This window comes from Athene cunicularia (genome assembly GCF_003259725.1).
Source record: "Athene cunicularia isolate RWA chromosome 1 unlocalized genomic scaffold, athCun1 chr1_part1, whole genome shotgun sequence".
Lineage (NCBI taxonomy): Eukaryota > Metazoa > Chordata > Aves > Strigiformes > Strigidae > Athene > Athene cunicularia.
The window spans coordinates 82,036,467-82,053,086 of NW_020799091.1; the positions used below are offsets into that span (position 1 = coordinate 82,036,467).

At 36.7% G+C, this 16,620-nt stretch overlaps 1 protein-coding gene across 4 annotated transcripts in view; it reads right to left on the bottom strand.

Annotated features, from left to right (window-relative positions):
- The window catches only part of SCML2 (Scm polycomb group protein like 2), a 59,012-nt gene that overhangs the window by 27,778 nt on the left and 14,614 nt on the right, over positions 1-16,620 (bottom strand). For all 4 annotated transcript variants that reach the window (XM_026858509.1, XM_026858517.1, XM_026858501.1 and 1 more), the window contains 3 exons: positions 13,336-13,570; positions 9,139-9,227; positions 7,536-7,779 (listed from right to left, as the gene is read on the bottom strand). In XM_026858509.1, the coding sequence (XP_026714310.1) occupies positions 7,536-7,779; positions 9,139-9,227; positions 13,336-13,570 (568 nt within the window). The remainder of the gene's footprint in view (positions 1-7,535; positions 7,780-9,138; positions 9,228-13,335; positions 13,571-16,620) is intronic.

The following is a 16,620-nucleotide window of genomic DNA, read 5'->3' on the forward strand; positions in this document are numbered from 1 at the left end:
TGTAGCACACACATTATCAAGAGCTAGGCAAGCCAGCACTTACAGAAGAGACCTGTGAAAATACTAAGATCAGTCAAAGCCCACTGCTAACCAAACTAACACATATCACCTCCAAAAACCCCAACTTTTAATAGCCCAGCTGGGGCAGGTGGCATGCAGGAGTGGGGTGTACAAGCAAAACAACTGGACAGATCTCTCCATAAACCAAGAACTGTGAAAAGTCAGCTTCTAGTCTCACCCTTCAACAAAGTACTGCCATTGCAACCACACTCGCAAAAAAATTTTAAAAATGAAAAATGGACAAGTAAATACCTCATAATCTATCAAAGCAACACAAACCTGAGTTACCTGAAGACAGTTTACGTGTGCTGCTGTTGAATTTGTCAATAGGCCTGGCAAAGTCTAGCTCTTACAAATCAGGTGAGAGTTTTAACATCCTGATTCTTCACCCCATCATTATTGATTCGGCCCAGGTTTTACCATTATTTTTTCCCCACGTAGCATCAGCAGGATGAAAGGTGGGACCAAAATGAAACAATAAAATGCAACAATAAAATGCAACAATTTTCAGGGAAAGAAAAAAGAAACAGAGCAATTGGCACTAATCTGTTTTGTCTTAATATCTGAATGACAGCACTGATACTCTTAACATAGTTTATATGTACTAACATATAAAAAATCCACCCAATCTCATTCACTAGTTGAGCAACACAACCACAATGGACATTAGTATCCACAAGACACGAACAAGAGCAAATAAAAAAATATTTTCTGTGTAACAATCAAAAGTACATGTGTTGAAGTACTTCCAATTTATAAGAAAATTACAACTACCTTATAAATAAACATGGTAAGATGGTGAGGAAACCAGACTTACAGTAAGGTCACAGCTTTAGGAAAGGCAAAACCTTTATTTTTTCTTAAGTGATTACTGCCCTGTAGCAGCACTATCCAGGCCTTGCTGCAAGATGCCAAGACATATTAATACCAAATAAAAAAAGCTTAACGTGAGAGAATGTGGCAAATCAGATTTTAGCCTGAAGCACTGAGGAGTTTTTCATGTACAATTCTGAAGACAGCATAAATCTGCTTACTGTATGTGCCTGATTTAACTACTGTGACCTGCTCATGAAAAGAAGCTGTCTGCAACGAGAGAAAAATTAAACCTCCAGCAGTATGAAATTGTACCATTTCAGCATTTGTTTTTTCATTTAATGAAACTTAAGAATTACCATGCTTATCTGATTTTTTTGGGCTACTTCAAACAACACAGAGTCTTTTCACAGATCTAACTGTAGCTCTGTCTAAAGTTTCAACACTTTTGTTTCATCTGCAAACACACAGTAGTACTTAAGTTTATATTGATGTAGCACATTTATATACAACTCAGCTGAAAATACAGCACAGCTATTTCAACATAATTTCATTATCGGTAAGAGAAGTGCATCTCCAGGAGCTAGCTTGGAAAAATCTTCACAAAATTGAGGACAAGTCTGAAAATTAAATAAAACTAAACTAAGAAATCATAAAATAGACAAATAAGATACTTTTTAAAACTCTGCTTGAGCCTATACTACTCATATTGCTGCAGACAGCTTTTGAAGGAGACCTTTAACATCACACGCTGATTAGTGTAATGAAAGAAGATTGCTCTCACTGACAATAAATGCACTGAATTGGGAGAAAAGCAATGAGGGGGCACACAATGTAGAAGTGGGGGGAGACAGCGGAGAAGGAAGGAAGGAAGATAAAAGCCACAGTGTATTACTGTTTTTATTTAGATTACTACATCATCCTCGTTTGGTCAACCAAATTCTCTCCTGTACAGCACAAAGAGCCATTCCTCCTTCACAAGTTCTTGCATCACCTTTATCTGTCAAAGATCCAGCTTCAAAAAACTGTGGGGATCAGAAACCGATCCCTCTCCAGATGCTGTTAACATCTAAATGATAGATACTACTTTATAGCGAAATCAATCTTTGCAGGTGAAACTACTTATTTCCCACATGGCTTGTCCCCAGTTGTTCTTTTGTTTTCTTTCTTTTATGGAAAAGATTTTACTTCTATTATAAATAAAAAGGTGGGTTGCCTAAGTAACTGCCATTTACGTGTAATGACTAAATAGTAAAATGAATTTATACAGAAACAGCAAACGGAAACTGCTCTGACAATCTCCAGTCATCTGCTGTCTACTTCAATTATAAGCCTCAGATTCAGCTAGTTACAGTGCAATACAAGAATATTCTTAGTCATAGTAACAGCTTTCTATTAGCCAATTGAGTAAAATAAAAATTACAAATTATGGTGGCTAAATAGAAAAGCATAATATGTTTGGCCTAGAAAAAGAGTTAATAGAAAAACATCCAACAGATATCCAACTTAAAAAGCCTTTTTAAAACATATCAAAAGCAGAAATTATATGGACCCAACAAGATCAAATTTCAGAATGAGCAAACACAGAAGATAATAATAAAGCAACAAGGCTGACTGTTTTTTTGTGTTCATACTCACTCCAAGAAGGTTTATTGAACCCTTCTTCACAGTGATTTGAAACAAGTTTCCTGACATGAAGTACCAGTAGTAGAGGTCAGGAAACAGAGACAAAACAAGCAGTAGAGAGCTGGCAGGAGATACAGCACTTACGAGTTTTAAGGAAATGAAAAGATGAAATGTCCAACCTACTGATGATATTGTGGAAATTTGTTCTTGAAACCACCTCAAGTTCAGAGACTTAAAAAGGTGGTAATGTGATTCCAACACTCTAGCCAGCAAGGTAGGACAGGACACCTGACATTTGTACTGGCCAAGCTGCTAAAAACTCATACAGAACAGAGACAGTGAACCCAAAGATAAATAAGCTGTATTTGGGGAAAACAATCATAGCTTTTGTAGAGAAAAGTCACCTTTCTCTATAAAAGGATGAGTCAGTAAGCAAGCAGATAATGGAAAGTCAACTGATGTAGTCCATGGATTTGCACTTGACAAGATCTCACATCACTGTCTCTTAAAAGAAATCCTTAGCTGGCAATAGATACAAGGGAAGATCCTCATGGTCCTTCTAAAGAATTTCTTGGAAAATACCCTACAGTGGCCAGGAATAAACAGGCGTGTTTCCACAGCCACGAGAGGGCTCTAGAGAAATCTTGAGATCTCTGCTTGGGCTTGTGCCATTCAATTCATATCTAGGACAAGAGTAAAGCATGATATGGTAACAACTGCTGAACAATTACTCGAGTCACTAAAGATGTGTAAAAAGATCTTGTAAAGCTGAGCAGTTGCTCAGCAAAGGGAGTAACAGATGAAATTCACTGTCAAGCAATTCAAAATAATCCAGCTTCTGGGATTGATGATGGGCTATTAGCTGATGCATAAAAAATAAGATCTTAGTATTAAAAAAAGTATTTCTATGACAACATTAGTTCATTGCTCAGTAGTAGTCAAAAATTCCCAAATACCAACTCATGAATAATTACAGAAGGAACAGAAAACAAAACAAAACCACCATTATGCCATTAAATCTTAAATACCTTATGCACTTCTGGTTCCAGTGGCTCAAAAATGCCATAGCTGAAATGGAAACAGCATGGACGAACAAGGGTGAGCAAGAGGAATTAAACTGATCCCGTAACAATGAAAAAGAAAACAGAACAGGATTTTATGAGTCTGGAATACAGATAGCTGAAGGAAGCTAGAATATAGGTCCACAAAATCATGATGGATATGAAGGCAACTAGGGAATGATTACTTACTGTCTCTTCCTGTACAAGTGCTGAAGTACAAGAAGCTATTTCAGTACAGTAATACGAGGACAACAAGTTAAACTAACAGCAAGAAAAAGGATACCTCCTTTTTCACAGAACATATACTCAAGTACAGAACTTCTTACTACAGGATGATGTAGGTGCTAAAAATTCAGATGGCTCCAAAATATAACTGAACAAAATAGATCAAACTCCTTCAGAAGGTACTCGGCATAAAATCATTATTCTGGGTTTGGGAGGTGCTGAGTTGTAGACAGCCAGATATCAGGAATACTTCTGCAAACCTCTCTCCTATGTGCTTATGCTCTTCTTCAGACGTCTGCTTTCAGCCACTGCTGGAGAACGCCTGCTAAAGCAGATGGTCCTTCAGACTGATCCAGCACAGACATTATCATGCCAAATTCTTTCACCAGCTTTTTTCTTTTAGTTCACACCGATGCTCCTGAGTGACAAGTCATCTCTAAAAGTGACCAAGAGACAACAGAGAAAACAATCTACTGCATCCTTAAAATACTAACCTTGGGCCAGCAGGCTAAGCCAACATCAAGCACTGTTGTCAAACCACACAGAACATAAATTACTACTATCAGAGATATTTCTAAGGAAACAAACTACAATGTTAGCTAAGCACAGCTTCTGCTAGTATAAATACTGAACACTGCATTTTGTACCCCTGTACACATATCCTGATACCCAGCCAGGTCCACTTAAGTCACATTTTCAGATAAGGACCAAAGACAAAACATCAACATAAAGATTAAGGCCTGAATGCTAAAAATGACTGGTCAAAAACAACTTTTCACACATTTCTCCATTTTATCTGTTATTAACTGTGTATTAGTTGCTGATCTTATCTATCTACAACCAATGCAAGTTACAGAAGATACTACTAAATATACTGCATAATCCAGTCTGAATAAGGTCACCCACATCAAAGCCTGCGTTTAAACTGTTCTTAAAAACCCCCCATGACTGAGGTCCTGCATTCTCTCTGGGCATCCTAATAGGCTAAAACAGTAAACAGCTGGAATAAAATCTTCCCTAATTTTCATATTGTCTCCCTTATTGCCTTTCATCTCTCTTTCGAAAGGCAAAATTAGACAAAAATATACTTTCAAAAGCAAAAATATAAATCTCATGGCAGGAAATTTTTGTCCTAGATATAGACAAAATTTAAAGCATCTTGTATTTCTTTCATACTTAAGATTGCAGGATATTGCTTTTGCTTGTTCACTAAAATCTGAGGGTTGGGTTTGTTTTTTTTTTTTTCAGTCCTTTAGCGATTTAACACATTTAAATGCTTTCAGGAAAGGTAGTTACAAAAAATCAAGAACAGTTCTCATTATATTCACTCTGAAATCTAAGCCACACTTAGTCAATTATTTTCACTTTCTACTGGGGTAATTCAAGGCAGAAATATTAAAGTAACCTGCAGGAAAAAAGTCCAGGCCAGAATAATACTGTAATATTTCAAGTGAATCCTTACAATATATTACCTGTCATACTTTATTCCTTAACAGGAGTAGTCACTGTTAATGTGACTTAATGAAGAATCCTGACAACATTATCATATTTCTGAATTGAAATGACTTGATTACACTCTCCTTGAAGTTATTATTTACATCTTAACAAAGGACTACCACTACAGTTCTTTAATGGCTCAAAAGCAATCAAATAACAGGGAAAAACACAACCTGAGCGCAAAAAATGTTTCACCTAGCTACGTAAATTCAACAAGTGCATAAAACATGCACAAACAGCACATAAAAAACAAGCACATGAAGCAAAACGGAAAGAACTAAATTCTTTATGCTCAGAATGGGGTAAAAAGGAGCACACAAAATTTCAATAAAACTCAGTTAACTTTGGGCTCACTTTTAGAATTAAAAATAACAAAATCCCCAGCCTGCACCTCTCTGCCCTCAGTTTCTAACACATGTCCAAAATTCTTAGTTTTGACTACAAGTCTGTAAGAACCTTGCTTCAGGTTTTATTAATGCCTAAAGTGTCATTCCTTTTCACAACAAAACAGAATTCATAAAAATACCTCGGTAGGTATTTCAAGCCTTCAGTAAATTTGAACATACGCAAGAATTTTGTTTGTTTTATTACTTGAACAACTGGAATACGTAATCAATTTTACTAACTGTTAAACAACTCTTTGATCCCTATCAAGAACTAATCCAGTAAGAAACATTCTGTATGTATTATCGCAAAATATTGTTGGTTTTCCAGCAGTGAAACTGGAGTAAACTAAACAATTTAATAATACTTCTTTCCAGAAGATGCAATTGGACTCAGCAATCTAAACTGCCAGAAAAATATCTTAAAAAATTTTATGCCAACTTATTTACAGTCTCTCTTGTATAAAGCCATTTTATTTCACCACAATTATCAAAATTAACTTACCATAATAACACATCTCATTCATGATTTGTCAAAACAAGGTCAACCTTCTGAAGAAGCTGAGAAAGATACTTTACAGACTGGGAGCACAGAAACATTAAGAATAAAATTGGGCTTGGTACCTACCAGATGACTTCTGACTGAACGTAGATCATCCTCACCTGACTTCCCCCTGCCTTCTCACTGCAGGTTTGTACTGGTGGATCATCCTGGATCTGCCAGTACAGCTACACACATAGTTGTTCCCTTGCTGAAATCCGTCAAAACGGACTAAACTAGATTACAGGTACTATGACCACCAACAGTAACTGCAGACAGTAACTATAGACAAGCAGGTGAGGGCAAGGATGCAGAGGTACCCTGAACTAATTTCTGTTTTATTTTCCATATAGTTCTTGACCTGCTGACAAAAGATTAAGAAAAATAATGAGGATGGAGAGGGCAGGAAACATGACTAATTTTTTGCCTTCTTGCTTCTGTTCCTTTGGTACTTCCAGTGAGAGTTCTGAGACACTGGTCTACTTGTTCTTTATTCACCTAATGCCAGCTGTGAAAATGCTTACCATGAGAACAAACTATTCTGGTCAATAATAGTCAAGTAATTAATTAAAATATGGTTCCCATCTTTAAAAACCCCTCCTCCTGTCAAATTTGAAGGGAATGAAGATAGAAAAGCCCGAACAGTTTGACAGAAAAGCCTTTTACTATGGAAACATGACAATAGGTCCCCAGAGCAGCAGAGGGATTACATTCCAGGATAACTCTCTTTATTCCATTTCCCTTCTTTCTAAGGCAGATAGCTGTATATTATAAAGTACAGTGGCCATTTGTTAAAGGGACTCTATAAGCCTGTGTAGAAACATCCTTAAAAGCATGAAGATGATAAAGCATTCGTAATAGACAGCTTCAAGACAGAACTTGGTGAGTATGAAGAAACACTAAGTATATAGTTTAAATCTTCAATCATCACAGAAACAAAGACTACTTCACTTTCTTAGCAGTTAGCTTAATATAAAGTGCTGCTGCAGCCAATATATTACCATTAAACAGAAGCATTTAACTAATACAAACAGCAAATCTAGTTTAAGTCCAAGATTCTTCACAAGCACACGAAAATCCAAAATTATCAAAAGCCTTCCTAACAGTATTAAATAAAACACATTCCCAGAGTTTCTATGAACAGACAAAAATCATTTCCCAGAAACTATCCTATTAGCTTTAAACTACATACAGAAAAATTAACATTTCATCCTCATCAGCTACTCACAAATCAAATCTTCAGTCTTATCTGCATACAGCCAGCTCGTTTTTAAAATTCTGCTTTAATTGAGGGGAAAAATAATTAAGCAATATTATTAGTCATCTTACCATTGCTCCCTGGTGGTTGTAATGCATCTCCTGTCAAGCTACACCATCCAACTGGGAAAATATCTCGAGAATCGCATCTGCACCAATAGTCAAATGCTCCTCTCCAGCCATCAAATGTAACAAAAACTTCATCTCCTTTAACATCTCCAATGGTTGCTGGACAAATCAAGTATGGGTTCTTTCTATCTATAGCTTCAAGTTTCATTCCAACTTTAAAGCAGTTTGGCACAGGTTTTGGTGGTTCCTACAAAAGTAAGAGCAGTAGAATATTTGTATTTCTGTGGCCTCTGTTTTTCTTCAACATCCTTACTTCTTATACTCACTACTCTCAAAAAGTTATAGCAGATATTCAAGAAAACTTACTCATATTTCAAATTTGCTTTTGCTCTTCTGTAATTACACAAATCTAGATTCTGTTCCCACAAACACAGCTGGGATAATTAGCAAAATTCTCCATGACAGGAAGACCCTGCTGAAAGTATTTACATAAGCAATAGGTTGCACCCAATACATTATGTCTGGGCAGCAAGACAGCAAAGACACTAAAATAAAATTATTACATGCTAATAAAGAAGAGGAGGTTTGCAGGGAATGGATATTTCTGGGGACTGATAACTGTCTAGTAAAAGCTTCACCTCCCAGTTAATCCATGAAAAATTCATTAGCATTGGACATTATTTATAGGTCTCTGTTAACTCTGTTGGCCTTAGACCAATTCCAAGTGGATAAAAGAAAACCAAAAATCAAGTCAATGTGACCAGCATAAGTGTACCCCCACAGCAGGAGTTGTGACCTGACGGAACCTGAATTACCACTTCAGCTTCAAGAACCTCATTATCCAAGAGCCATCTCAGATGTGCTGGTAGGCTAGCACTGGGAAGCATGGCTCATCATGCCTCAGAAAATTTATATAATCTAATAACAAAAAATTATATAATTATACAAAGTTAACGCGCAAGCAATGTGATTGCAAGTCTGAACCGAATTGTTTGACTTGCTGACATACTTGTCAATGTCACTCGCAGGATTAAAAATTAAGTCACTCCATGTGACAGCAGGGTTTTACCACCTCAACAAAAAAACGAACCAAGTCATTTTAATATTACTGTTGGTTTTAAATCCTTTTTCATGTTTCACAATAATTTACTCGAGTCATGTTTAAAAAACTGAACTGCTTTTTCTCCTATTTTCAACTGCTTTCTCACTACATTCTAAATGATGAGTACGTGCCTAATGAAAACGTTTAACAAAACACTTCTAAGCACCACTGTATTCTGATGGCTCTTATTCCCCATTCAAATTTTTTTTACTCCTGTGCACAAACCACATGAATATGGTGCTGTTAAGAAATATGACATGTATCATATCTTAAATCCACGAGACAAAAAACTCAGGAAAAGAGATGCCCATCTCAAAGGACTAGAAGCAGATTGCTTCCTGTCAAGCTTTGCAGCTTGCCAACCCAGTTCAAAGTAATTTTAAATAATAGTCTTGCCTTCCCGTGCTGCAGACAACAGGGTAATATTTTGGCATCCTCATTCAAAAAATGTAGCCATGGACCAATTGATAGAAAGTTGTTTACTAGCAGTCTCTTTCTTCTTACCTTCTTAAAGAATGCTGCGGGTGCCATTTCAGCTCCATTGAGAGTTCTTAAGAGAAACATTGGCCAAGACGATGCATTCATCTGAAATCCTGAGTAACAAACAAAAAAATAGCCCTACTTCCAGTTTGTAAAATAAAACAGGAGAAGGATATAAAGTCTGTTTTAACTAATGCCTCATTCCCTCTGTTTTGGACTTGGCCAAAATAAAAGTAGCCAAGAAGGAACAAACAGGGTGACTGTCGATGCAGAAAGCCATGCAATACATTTCCATTCTGAGCAAAATGCCTGCTATTTGTACTATTACAGATAAACATCTAGAACTTAATGACTTAATGACATGCAAGTTCTAGTACAGGAGATCATAAGGTTGTCCCACACAGTCCCTGGTCCAGTGAAACTTCCCCAGCCCAAGCGCCTAGTTTCTTTTTCAGGTCTGCTTTTTTGCTTTCATTCTAAAACAACATCGTCTGCTTCAACTTCTCTCATTTATTGAGGAGATACCTTTTTGTTTTCAAGACTCTTGTAATTCTTTCACCAGACCACAGGAAAAAACGAATAATCTGTTCCTTCTCCCACCCCCATTAAAATAAAAAAATAAATAAATATAGCCTTAAAAACCAAAGAACATGTAACAGGGAAGAACTGAAATACAATTATTTTAATAAATGCATGCATCATATTGGAAAACATGAACCGGAAGATGTTTCTACTTTAATATTCTTCATTAACAAGTGAATAAAAGGCACAAACTATAATCAAATTTGTTTAGATGATCTACCTTATTCAAGCAAAACAAAGGTTTGTCTGAAAACATTCTCATTCCAGATAATCTTCCCCCTGAATCAACTACCTTCCAGTTAAAAAAATAAAACAAAAAAAAAATCCCTTTGCTTTCTGCGCTTTCCAAATGGATGTTTCAAAGTAATGAATAAGATAACAGACATAGTGGACATTTTTTCTGCAGATTTAGAAGTTATGTCTGGCACAGTTCTACAGAAAAACAGACATAAGAAAAAATTGGAAATTCTTCCACAAAGCAAATAGTACTAGAATCTGCCAGGAACTGATGAGTTCTCTCATAACTGAGCCTCGACAACTCTCTTGAAAAAAAAAAAAAACAAAACGTAACTAGAAAGGTGAAACATATCTGCAATTCTTGATCAGTTAAATCATTAAGTCATCTAAAATGGGATTATATGCTATAATGGTTCTTTAACTAGTAGCTTTAAGCTATATTCAGTTGCATAAACAGTTTTCAAGTTGGAACTACCTACGCAGCACCTAAATGAATACTATGCTCATATCTGATAAATGGTGTCATAAACTGAAGACTGCTGAGCTGATTATCAGCCCTGGTTTGATACTGGTGTCTTTATACAATCTAAACATGTTTGGTTACTGAAACACAATATTCCTAACCAGCTAGTCCAGAAAAGACATATACGCAAGACAGAGAAACGACAATGGAACAACAAATTCATTTAACTTAATTTGGCCTTTAAAACATCCTGGTAAAAACAGAGAAAATGTCCTCAACATAATTTGTTGAGGACATTAGGCTCTCAACAACAAAAAAGTTCACCTACGAAAAACAGAGGCTGGAACAGGAACCCTTCACTACATTAATCATTTCTGTAAAACCCTTATGTAACACGCATAATTAAACCTATGTAAAAATCAGGTAGGAGGGACTACTTTAGCTAGTTATTATGATAGAAGCAGAACATTAGTATCCAGAAGGTTCCCTACTACTCAGAAAAAAAAAAATATAAAAATCAGTCGCTTAAATGTCTAACAGGAGGTAATTATACACCCAATTAGCTCCCAGCTTTACCCAGAAACAGGATGCTGTAAAACTGCCAAAAAGGCTTTTTCAAAAATTTATCTAGGTATGGTGGAATGCTTGATTGCTGGAATTTAGCCTATCTCTAGAAAAATCTAGGGCAGGAGAGAAAAAATAATGGCACTAGCATTATTTTCTGAATAACCAGCAATTGTTCGGAGGACAGGTAAACTTACATGCCTGGGTGCAGGGAAACAGCTGCTTGTTAGGTGCTGCACTACAAGCAATCTGACAGAACAGGAGTAAAAAACAGTATCTGAAGAGACAGCATCAACCTTTCTAGTGATGATCACGGAAAGTTTCTCTTCTTAACAGATCATCTGCCCCCATTATACATAACGAGAGGTTTTTTTATTCATCAGACTGGTTTAGAAACACATTTAAAAAAGCACTATCCTCCTGAACTGAAGCCATATATTGAACACTGTACATATGTGTAGCTGAAGGAATAGGTAGGTATACTTTTCTCTTTTACAACCCTCTTTCATACTGGTATCACTACATTCATTCTACAAGGTTATACCAAGAACTTCAGAGAGGTTAAACTGAGTAACTTCTCAAAAAAGAAAAAAAGTCAGAATCATTTCCCCCATGTGTCAAGAATTTCCAGTGCTTTCATTCAAAACCTCTGTATATCCACAGGAAAAAAGGAAAAAAGCCCATCCCCTTTCAGGCTCAAACTGTATCTGTCCATCCCAACTAACACTATTCTAGGCTGGCACCCTGGTTGCATTGCTTTTCTTATGTTTCTAAAGCAGCACAACAGCAGAAAACTCTACCCTTATAATCTAGGTGAAGTGTATTAATGGTTATGTCAACTGCTCCTGTGCCTGCTTGCCTCTACAAATAAATCAGGTTTCATATTGTAGTGAAATGATATTTTTTCATTTCATCTTTCAACAGAACTGAAAGTTGTTAACAAATTGGGATGACAAGTTTTTTGAGAGGCTACAAAGAGAAAGCATACCTATCTTCACTAAACCTCTGATGAGAGTTACTTATGACACCAAACCAGAAGTAGGTTCATAACCATAAGATGGGAAACCAGCAGTAACCAACTTCTGCTTACAGGTGATTTCTCATATATTATTCTTATATTAAGAACATTATTTCTTGCATGTTCTAAAAATTACAGAAGATAACAGCATACGGAGGTGGGGGTGGGGGGGTGGTGTTGCTGTTGTGGGTGGCAGGTTTAAGATAAATTTTGGTCATAATTTTTCATATTCTTTAAAAGCAGAACTATTTTCAGACCTATGTGAAAAAATGTGTTTCTTTCAAGATTTCCACACCTTTAAGTTTAGGCTATAATAAATATGGTACAAGAATGCAGATCTAAACACATATGTTAATCACAGCAAAGAAAGGTGATATCACACTCTATTACCCCTAGTAGTTCGTCAAAGTTACCTCTGACTATTCATCATATAGCAAGGAATTCCTTTGTACAATTCCCCATTTATTAAACTTCTTCAATAAAACTAAGCCCAAGCACTATTTTTCAGTTTGGGGAGACAGATAATGTCACCCATATTGCTTGTGGAACGTAAAAGAAATTCTACATACTATTTTTAAGCATAGTAAAGCTACACCTTGTTCGAGAGCATTCATCATGCTCACAAACTCATCATGACAAACTGATCAGACAATCCCCCAAATGTGTCAATTTGAGGAGATGAGAACCACATGCAACATAAGCTTGCAGTTTGCTAAAGCTCTGGAGTGCTATTTTTCCTACCTCAGAGCAGAATGCTGCAATACCTCCATTAACCCATCCTATGCTGCCTTTCCCAGACCACAACTGATCTGTTCAATCCCAAAAAAAACGTTCAGGCTGTCCTGAGCTGCTGTACCTCCTGCAGCCCTGCTAAGCAGGTCGGTTAACAGCGAGCGCCTTCTAGTGCTTCTCCGATTGACTGAAGAGAAAAAAGGCAAGTCAGCTTTCCCCAGCTTGTATGAAGGTCTTCTAAAAGAAGCATGCACAGCGTCAAGAAAACGTATCCGTACACACTTGTAAGACAGGGTGTGTATGAGGGAGCATATATAGAATAGGTACATGACAGTGTATCTATCATTCAGAAAGCTGTCAGACACTCCCATTGAATATCAAGGTAGTATTTTTAAAGAAATAACAGAACTCAAAAGAATTATTCTGCTCATTCTTATGTCAAAACACCCAAAAAGAAGAAAAACCCATAATTCACTTAGCCCGAATTAGTCTGCTTACCTCTTTTTCAATTAAATAATGGTTTGGTGAAATGTTAGTGCCACTGAATTTGCCAAGACAAAAGAGTGAAATCGACTTTATGAAAGCAATACTCCACAGACATTAGTTCAGAAGCTTTGTTTCTTACCGAGTGGAGGCTGAAGCATGCCCCCTTTCTTTTCGCAGGTCCCAATGGGTTGTATGTCTGAGGAATCCACAAGCCTCCAAAAATCATTTTTGTTGTCACTTCCATCCAGTCGCAACCTTAGCCTGGCACCAGTGATTCCAATTACTGTAGCTATACAAACCGATGTAACATTGCGAGGATCATGGGCTTCCAGTTTCATTCCAACTTTGAAATCGTTCGTAGGTGGAACTCTAGACTACAATCAAAGGTAAAAAACTTTTTCTTATTGATGTAAGTACTGCTAAATTTACCAGCCAGTTCAATACACAGCTTTTGTTCATCCAAATATATCATATAAATGGGAAACATAAAGAAGTCTTGAAACTTTGAGTGTTTAGCAGTGAGTCAGAAAAGGCAGCTGGATAACCTACCAACAGCTATTTCAGATACTTGATTTTCCTATAGCATAAACATGACTGATTTATAAAATAATAAGCACGCTAAGAAGGGTAACAAGGGAATCCTGACAAAGGTATGAACATAAAGATGGAGGAGCCTTGATTAATACTTGAAGTGAATGGAAAACAAGGACATAGGAAAACATGACATTCTACTCAAAAAAACCCCAACCCAAAAAAAGCCAACAAACCAATTCACAAAAAAATCCAACCACCCACAAGATTTATTAGTGTGCAATTCAAAAGAAACAGTTATTTTCATTATAGAAATATCTCAGAAATTTAAACAAACTTTGGACCCTACTGCACTAGGCACTACAAAAGCTCAAGGCAAGAAAGAGTTTCTGCACCAAAAAAAAAAGTTTACAATACAAAGAAAGAAGACAGAAAAAGGAGTTACTGTTAACTGCATTTTACATAACACCAGTCCTAAAGTCAAATAAAACTTCTGTTCTAAGAAAAAAAATTGCAGCTTGTACTTATTCGTAGAGAAATGAATATATCCATACACATACAATGAAATGCCTGTTTAATTAGCACAGGGAAAAGAAACATGTTGCATACAATTTGGTCGTTGAGCAGAACTTTTTGTCACAAGTTAAAGATGAACAAAAGAGAAGGAGAGTATTTTTTACCTCATGTGTCAACACACTACTGGCAGATTGACTAGATCACAGTCTGATTACTTGCCTACTGCAGGCAACAATATCATCTAATGATGTTCAAAACTTTGTATTAACACTAACTGGGATTGAATGCCTCTCACTATTCTCTTTATATGTCTCTAAAGACATCTAAAGATCTCCAGCCTAAATTTATTAATGGAATTTTTTTGCCAACACTATTGTTTAACTTAAATTCTTTTTGCACCTTTGCAACTAACAAAATCTATGCTGTATTTGCAGAAGGCAACCTGACCTTTCTCAGTACTTTTTCAACAAGATATAAATAAGCCAAGCACTGAAGTTTCTCTTAGAAGGTGACTCTTCTCCTGTCACCCTGGAAATCCTTTTCTGCAACTCTTGAGTAAAACCTGCTCTCGAACACAGACACCAAGAACTGTAGGCAGCCTTCCCTGTGGCATTTAAACCGTTGTCCCATACAGACTAACACAGTCTGAATCCTAACACAGGAGGCAGGCAGAAAAAACAAAACCATGGGCATTCATGCTCACAAGGTTCTTACGTCCCTTCTCCTGTCCTCCTGACCAGGTCAGGTGGGGATTCCATAGTAAGCAGATAAGGGTGTGACTTATCTGCCTGGATACATAAGAAAAAGCTGAAGAAATCCACTCCTGCAACAAATGTAAGTGATATTTTGTTTCTACCACATTTAAAATACATCTTGCTCGACTTACTATGGTGTGCAGGTGTACTATTTACAACACACCCTAGACCAACAAGAGGAGCCCTGAGGAGCCCAAGCCCAAAAAACAAAGAGGCGAGCAATATTCAGTGAACACTGAGTGTAGCATCTGCCGATACTGCATTTAGACAGCAGGCTGTCTGAAAGGGGAGCCTGAGCATATTAAATTTAAAGGGCAATTCAATTTCAGGATATTGCTTGTCAAGCTGTTATTTTCTACAACCATAAAAGGCAACTGAAACTGAGAAATTGGGGAGTTTGTTTATTTTTTAGTAGTAAAGATGAGCTTGTTTAAATACTAACAACTCAAGGCATTGTACTAAAAAGGTAAACTCCTCCATGCCAGTCTGTCCTGACAGCAAGATAACAAAACCCACTCAGTAACAGCCTTCTTTTATACTCTGTTCAAATCATAAGGTACTAAACTTTTTTATCTAAAATTTTCAAATGCTTGAAAAGAAGTTTCAGGGTGACAGAAAGAGATGTGGAATGCACCAAAATTTTAAGTAGTTATTAAAAACAACTTAGAGGAACATATAAAACACCTTCTAAATTAAGATAAATACATTAACCAATTTCCATTAGCTATCTGTGCCTGTATCTTAATTTATGGTACAGCCTTTAATTTATTGCTCCCCAGGTTATTTTTAATTACCACAAAAATTAAACTTTGTAGAATTCCCCCAGGTCACAAATTCTGGATGTAATTGACAAATTAAGCTTCTCTGTGCTATCTGTTTTCTGGCTGGCCACAGCAGTGTATTTCTTCGCATTACACAGAGTGATAATGACACATACAATTCATATGTAACCCAATAAAAGTCAAATTAGTCCTATACAAAGCTCAAGCACTTTAGTTTCTAAAATCTGCAAACATTATGTAGTGAGAGGAGCTAGCTCTGCACTAATTAATATTGCATATCACCTTCTACGTAAAGGTCAACTCTTAGAAAAACTGAAAGTCTGCATATGTAAATTGTTTTTAAATTCGTTATGCACAGAAATTAAAGCCCTTCGTTCCAACCCACACACTCCTTAAGCAATCCAAGTCACTTGGATTTATCTATTTCAGTCAATGCATGTCACTTAAGTGTCTTTATTTAAGGTGTTATTTGGTTGTTCAGTTTGTACCTCTTAAGCATTAGTAGGGAAGAGGAAGATGCAAGAAAGGCACAAGGAAAGGCTTCTGAGCAGCTTTCTGCAGTTGCTGCATCTCTTGGAAGCACACACCCTGGTCATGGTGGTCTGCGAGTATGGCATTAACCTCAGAACGATCCAGGGATATGCTATTGCTCTTTGCCTCTACCCAAGCAGAGTTTGAGGTCTCTGCCTTGAGCTGGTATCCACTGTGAAAAACACATACTGTTGAATAGAGCTTCAGAAATAATTCTAACAGATCTATGGACTCTGCTATTATTAGCCATCTCTCACTGAAAGCAGCATGTGAGGGGCTCTTTGTCCTTTATCCTCACCTGCAAAGAGA